Raw genomic sequence first — 7,397 nt, forward strand, 5'->3', positions numbered from 1 at the left:
ATGGATAAATCCATTCTCATTCCATTTCCCTCCATGGTAAGGAAGGCTAAGAAAACTCTGGAGTTTGACCTAAACATGCTTCAAGTATTCAAGAAGGTTGAGGTAACCATCCCACTTCTTGATGCCATTCAACAAATTCTGAAGTATGCTAAGTTTTTAAAGGACTTGTGCACACACAAAGATAGAATTAGTGAGTTGGAAATATTGTCATTGGGTAGTTCCACTTCTTCATTGATGAAGCCTATTCCGGAAAAGTACAGTGACCCCGGACCATGTTTAGTATCTTGTCGGATCTGTGGAGTTGCTTTTTATGACTGCATGTGTGATTTGGGGGCTTGTGTGAGTATCATGCCACTCTGTATATTTGCAAGGTTGAAGTTAGCCCCATTGAAAAGGTCGGCCGCCAAATTTGCCTTAGCCGACAAGAGTGTGATCACCATAGTAGGGATAGCGGAAGATGTGCTTGTGACAATCAAGGAATTAGTATTTCCGGTTGACTTTTATATCCTTGAAATGTCTTGGATGGATAAGGGAAGTTCTTCCTCAATTTTTCTTGGTAGACCTTTCTTGAAGACCTCTAAATTTAAATTGGATGCCTTCACCGGCATATACTCTTTTGAGGTAGGTGACAAGACTATCAAGTTTAACTTGGAAGAGGCCATGAGACATCCACCTTAAGAGCACACCGTCCTCCATTGTAATGTGATTGATGAAGTAGTAGCGGAGGTACAAAGAGAAGATTGCAACAGGTCATACTATCCTGTTAGTGAAGGGAAGGATAAACCTGAGGATAAACAAGAGAAAACCGATGAGGATGAGCTTCATGATCTTGATGAAAGAGAACCTCAACTTGAAGCGAAAAGTGAATTGAAGCCTCTACCTTTTCACTTGAAATATGCATTTCTTAAGGACAACCAAGGATTTCTGGTAATCATTGCTAGTGAGCTCTCTAGCCATGAAGAAGAAAAGCTCCTAGAAGTCCTAAGGAAGCACAAGAAAGCAATCGGTTGGAGCTTGGCCAACATTTTGTGAAATATTTGATGTATGAGGCATAGACTTTATGGGGCCATTTCCTAAATTAAGTGGATATCTTTACATTTTGTTGGCGGTTGATTACGTATCAAAGTGGGTGGAAGCGATACCTACCCGCCTTGATGACGCTAATGCTGTGGTTTATTTCATTAGAAACAATATTGTATGCTGCTATGGGTCGCGACGAGTAATCATGAGCGACCAAGGTACTCACTTTTGCAACAGGAAGATAGATGCACTACTCAAGCGATATGGGGTATTACATAAAGTTGCAACCGCTTACCACCCCCAAACTAATGGACAAGCAGAGGTGTCCAACCGAGAAATAAAGCAGGTTTTGGAAAAAATGGTGAATCCACAAAAGAAAGACTGGAGCTCTCGGTTGGGTGATGCATTATAAGAATATCGGACAGCCTACAAGAGTCTGCTAGGGATGAGTCCCTTTCGGATTGTCTATGGGAAGGCATGCCACCTCCCGGTTGAAATTGAACCTAGGGCCTATTGGGTGGTTAAGCAATGCAATATGGATTTCACCAAGGCAGGGATAGCGAGGAAACTACAATTAGAAGAACTCAAATGCCTTAGGTTAGAGGCCAATGAGAATGCAAGGATTTATAAGGAGCAAACTAAGGTATTCCATGATCACCATATCCGCAAGAAAGATTTTCAAGAGGGTGATGAAGTTATTCTGTACAACTCAAGACTCAGATTCATGCTCGAAAAGCTCCGGTCAAGGTGGGATGGTCCGTTTAAAGTGAAGGAAGTGAAGCCCTATGGTGTGGTCGAGCTATTCCACCCTCAAAGTGGTGCAACATTCAAAGTGAACGGCCACAGGGTAAAGAAGTACCATGGTTATAAGTCACCGAAGGAGTTGCAGGTGTTCCTACTTAAGGATGCACCCAGAAGAGGAGAATCTTAAGCTCGTGACCGTCCAACTTAAGGACGTTAAAGAAAAGTGCAAGATAGGAGACACCCCACCATGGTATGATATTCCTTGTACACAATTTCTTGCATGTAGTTTTTAGAATCTTTGTTTGATTTTTGTGATTGTTTGATTTTGTGAGTTTGTTTAAGTATGCTTGATTTTGTTTTGTCTTATTGAGCTTGTTAGAATGGCCATGAGGATTTCATTAATATTGGTTTAGTTGAATTGGTCATGTTGAAGAAAATGTTTAATTTTGAGTATTGTATGAAATTTTGAGTGTTTTTGAACGATCTAGCTTGAATGACTACCAAGATTGTGTTATAATTGCCTTTCCTCATGTTTATGTTTAAAAAAAAAAGTCACCCCACGCGTAAGCGTGGGCGACGCGTGCGTGCCGATTGCCTTCCCATAATTCCTGGTACAAAAACCAGAGAGTTGCGCTGGAATTGTGTGGAAGGGGTGCTGGGAGCACAAATTCCATCCATGCGTGTACATCATATGACACCTATGCGTCACCGGACTTTTCGCTCACCCACGCGTAAGCGTTGGTGACGCGTACGCGTCGATTGCAAATTTTGGCACTCTTAGTACAAAAACCAGAGAGTTGCGCCAGTTTTGTGCGAGAGTTGTGCTTGGCACACAACTGCTACCCACGCGCAAGTATGGGCGACGCCTACGCATCGATCACCATCCTCACCATCCACGCGCAAACGTCTCTGAGGCGCACACGTCGTTTGTACTGCAGCCAACTCCTGGTACAAAATCCAGAGAGTTGCGCGAACCTTGTGCTGCTTTTGTGCGCGACGCACAACTGTTTCCACGCGCGCGTGTTACCTAACGCGTATGCGTCCTCGCTCATTGCTGCCTACCCACGTGTAGGTGTAGGCAACGCTCACGCATCATTGGTCTGTTTCCATCACCCACGTGTACGCGTGGATGAGGCACATGCGTCGCATCCCTGACGCAGCTGATATGCATCGCGCCCTGTTTTCACTTCTTTCTTTATTTTCCTTCTTCTACTCCTTCTTCCTCTCTTCTTCTCCCTCTTCTTACCACTTCTTCTCCGCCCACTACCACCGGCACCTTCAACCACCAGCGGTCCCATGTTCTTTCTCATTAAACTTGCTCTTCTTCATGTGCATTGAGCCCATTATACTTCTTCTTTACATCTATGTGCTCACTACCTATGACTTGCTTCTTTGTACCACATTGCAAGATTTGTGATCCCACTTTCTCTAACTCCACTTTATTCCATTTGCATGCTTCATTGTCTTGGGGTTAAACTAGGTGAATGATTTTCTTGTGCTTATTATCTTTCTTGCATGTGTTACTTAGTGTTGTTATTGATGCTTGAGCTCATTCTTCTCATGCCTTATACTTGCATGCTTCTCTCACTTTTGCATCTCATGCTAGTGATATGCCCCATGATTACATTGTTGTCTTGCTTACATGTTACAGCTGTCATGTCTTCAAGATGCTTTGTTCCTTTGTGGCATTATTTCTCACTTGCATACTGTTATTTGAGTGTTGTTTCATTGAGTTTAATGTTTTCTTTTCTCCTTCTTTTTTTCAAGATGGCCATCAGAAAGACAAGGAAAAGGTTTCGAAAAAGCCGCCTACAAAAATGGCACCTCAAAGAACAACTACCAAGGCGTGCCTTACACCAAAAGTTAAGCCTCCCTCCAAGAGGGTGAAAAGGGTCATTAAAATTGATGAGCAAGAGAAGGGCAACCCTGCGAAGGACTCCGCAAGGTTCACCAATCGCTTTTGTGAGCTCATGTTCCCCATTTTGGTTGAAAGGAATTACCATTTTGAACATCTCCTCACACCTTTGGAGCACCTCGTTTAGTTTGTCATGCCTCGCATCGAGCGCTAACAATGGAAATTTCTCAATCGGAGACCGCAGGAAGCTAATCTTTCTTGGGTGGTGGAGTTCTACTCCAACTATCACTCACCTTCTCTTCAATCAATTTTTGTGCGCCGGAAGCAAGTCCCCATTTCGGAGGAAGCCATTCAGTGGATACTTAAGGTTTTGCCAGTGCCAGATAGGACGGATGGTTACCAAGAGGTCCTGCTACAGCTACAGCGTAGCGGATTTGATTTTGATTGGGGCTCTATCCTTAGGGTTATTGCCCAACCTGGAGAGCATTGGACCCCAAGGAGAGCCAAGGCCTGGCCTAAGTGCATTGAGGCACACGTGCTTACTGTGGAGGCTCGAGTGTAGGCCCAAATCTTATCCCACTACATACTCCTGAGCACTCATGAGTCATCCATCACAGCGGACTTAGCCCTTCATGTCTGGTTCATACTCAGTGAGAGGCCCATCAACATCCCTCTCCTCATCCAACAAGCAATGGGTCGCGTTCATACTAAGGGTAACCTCCCATTTTCCGCCTTGGTAACGAATTTGATTACCGCCACTGGATTTCCCCAAGAGGCTAAGGACGTGCAAGCGATAATTCTGGCAAAGGACAACATCGTCCTGAGTGGAAAGTATCTCAAGCCTCCTGCGGGAACCACAAGCCTTGACGTAGCTATTCCTTCCGACATTCCAACCACCTCATCGGCACCACAGAAATCATCCCACCAACTACTTGTTGAGCTCACTAAAAAGGTAGACCGATATGAGCGACGGAACAAACGCCGCTATGCTTACTTGAAGAAGCTCTTACCCACCTATGGAGGAGCCGAACACCTCAGCATCCACTTCAGAACAAAGCGAAGTGTGCACTTAAGAGATGGATGGTGGATGTGCCGACCCCAATCCCACCTTGCGCATTACTGATAGCACGGAGGACCGTGCAAATTTCTAAGAGTGGGGAGGTCGTTTACCAAATTTCGTAGGTAACAACTCTTCTTTTCAACACCCAAATCTTAATTTTCTCGTGTTAATTAGGATAATTTGCATTGCATGGCTAGTTTTTGCATTTAAACACTTTTTGCATGGTAGTTGTTTCTTGTTAGGAATACTCGGTTATGGTGATGATTTCTTCTCCAAGAAACCGTTTTTAGGGCACTCTACCAGTTTGAAAAAATATTTTTGTGTTAAACTTGTGTGAAGGATTAATTTTGGAAACGGTTTTTGAGCTAAGAACACGCAAGCATGTGAGTTTTGAGCCTAATTGCATGGTTACATCTTATAACCACTTATTTCTATTCTTGTGTGCATTGTTCTCTTTCTATGATTGCAATCCTTGATTTGTTTGATTCTATATGTCCATTATTTTGTGTATGAATGTATTTACATGATTGAGGCCATTATTTCAATAGCTCACTTACCCAAAAAGCCTTAACCCTTTTATCTACCATTGTTAACTAATTTTGAGCCTATGTTAAACCCCCTTTTGTTCTTTAATTTAGCACATCAATAACCCTAAGTGAAAAACAATAAATATCTTCTGATTTGGATCTTTGATTAGCTTAGGCAAGTGAGGGTGTGTGTCATTTAAGTGGGAGGGGAGCTTGGGAACATTGGTAGAGGTAAAAGTTTGTTTTTGTAGTTTCTATTGAAAATATTGGGAATTGGGTGCATACTCATGTATTGAATGTTTAAACCATATGCATTGGCACTGTTGTACATATTTCATCAAAAGAGAAAAGCAAAAGAAAAATAAAAAGAAAAAATGTAGAAAAAGAAATAGAAAAATAAAAGAAACAAAAATATATAGAAAAAGAAAGCAATAAAAAGGGGACAAAATGCCCCAAGGCGAAGCCAACAATAACCAATGCATATGGGTTGTGAATTAAAAGAGAATGCATGAGTGTGTGAAAAGTGATTCAATGGATAGCTAGGTTGTGCATTAGAATTGTATAGGTTTTTGTGTTTGTGTTAGGTGAGATCTTAGGTTAATAAAGGATTCAAATTTCAAGCTCACTTGGCCATATATGCATCCTTACCTTTACCCTAGCCCCATTACAACCTAAAGATAGGCCCTCATGATGAATGTATGCATGCACCGAATAACTGTCGATTGTTAGATAAAAAACAAATCTTGGAAAGCATGATTAGAGGAGAATTGAGTGATCAACCCTATACACTTGAGCGCATAGAGCTGACACACTTCCGGTGAGGGTTCGATGCTCAACTCCTTATTCCCGGCTTTTACAAGCTTTCTTCTTCCAAGTTGTTTACACTCCATTTTGATATTTGAATTGGTACAGTTCATGAATCATCTTATCACCTTGGCCCTATGTATTCATATGTGTTCTTGGGAGTTGATTCACTTTTGACCAAGTAGATAGACGCAATTGCATTAGTTGCATCCATGTAGGTAAGTTGCATTTCATAAACCCAATTTTCCTATATTCTTTGGTCTTTTAATTTTTAGCATGAGGACATGCTTGGTTTAAGTGTGGGAAGGTTTGATAAACCCCAATTTTGTGGTTTATCATGTGTAGAATTTGGGGGTTTTTATCAATATTTTCCGCACTTATTCATATAAATTGCATGGTTTTATGTTTCCTTCCTAATTTTGCTTCATGGTTTAAAACATGCTTCTTTTACCCTAAAATGCTATATTTTAATCCTCTTTTATTATCATTCGATGCCATGATGTATTTGTTAAGTGGATTCAGGATTTATAGAGCAAGAATGGTCTAGAAGATGGAAAGGAAGCATGCACAAGTGGGAGAAACTTGAAGAATGAAGCTTTGGAGAACTGAAGGCGACGCGCACGCGTGGATTGGCGCAGCAGTGACTGACGCGTACGCATGCTCGACGCGTACGCATGGCTCGCAGAACTCAGATGACGCACACGCGTGGCTGACGCGCATGCGTGACGCTCAGCACTTGACTTCATTAATAAAATCGTTGCTGGCGATTTTTGAGAGGCTCCAGGCCCGAATCCAACTTAATTCTGCATGGAAAAAACCCAGGAATTGATGGAGGAAGGGGAGGATCCAATCATTCACACCTTACACTTAGTTTTAGCTAGTTCTTGGTTCTTGTTTTCTAGAGAGAGAAACTCTTACTTTTTTCTAGATTTAGTTTGTTTTTTATCCTCCTTTGTTGAAATTCTGAATTAGGTTTTGTTAATTTTAGTCTTAAATTACTTAATTTAAGTTCTCTAGTTATAATTGTATTTAGATCTTGTGTTGAATTTATGTTTTCTTGTTATTTCCCTTTTTATTCTCATTTTATGAACCTTGTGGATCTTGGATTTCTATTAGTGCATTGAAGTTTTCTATGATTGATAGTGTTAATTGAGTTGTTTTCTATTGATAGTTGTTAGTGGGTATTTGTGATTTCCAATTAATTTGCAATTTGAATATGTCTTTTGTTAATGCATACCATGTGTTTAATGAAATGTCTCATTTGATTATGGAGTAGTTTTCTACACTCTTGGCCTAGGCTAGGGGGATTGGGTGAACTTGAGTCATTGGGTCTAATTGAATTGGTGATTTGAGAACCCTTAGTGGTCAATTTGATAACCATTGACAC

At 41.4% G+C, this 7,397-nt stretch overlaps 2 protein-coding genes across 2 annotated transcripts; both read left to right on the forward strand.

Annotated features, from left to right (window-relative positions):
* LOC140176142 (uncharacterized) lies at nt 1-678 on the forward strand. The gene has a single exon (XM_072206030.1). It carries the CDS (start codon nt 1-3, stop codon nt 676-678), a length of 678 nt encoding a protein of 225 aa, XP_072062131.1.
* A 787-nt stretch (nt 679-1,465) lies between these two features.
* On the forward strand, nt 1,466-1,951 carry LOC112721468 (uncharacterized). The gene has a single exon (XM_025772530.1). The coding sequence runs from the start codon at nt 1,466-1,468 to the stop codon at nt 1,949-1,951; it is 486 nt and encodes a 161-aa protein (XP_025628315.1).
* The last annotated feature ends 5,446 nt before the right edge of the window (nt 1,952-7,397 follow it).

The sequence above is a fragment of the Arachis hypogaea genome, chromosome 11 (genome assembly GCF_003086295.3).
Source record: "Arachis hypogaea cultivar Tifrunner chromosome 11, arahy.Tifrunner.gnm2.J5K5, whole genome shotgun sequence".
In the NCBI taxonomy this organism is placed as follows: Eukaryota; Viridiplantae; Streptophyta; class Magnoliopsida; order Fabales; family Fabaceae; genus Arachis; species Arachis hypogaea.

Bases quoted from the DNA above. Each gene is read 5' to 3' on its own strand.
- LOC140176142 (XM_072206030.1), top strand. From the start codon at position 1: ATGGATAAATCCATTCTCATTCCATTTCCCTCCATGGTAAGGAAGGCT.
- LOC112721468 (XM_025772530.1), top strand. From the start codon at position 1,466: ATGAGTCCCTTTCGGATTGTCTATGGGAAGGCATGCCACCTCCCGGTT.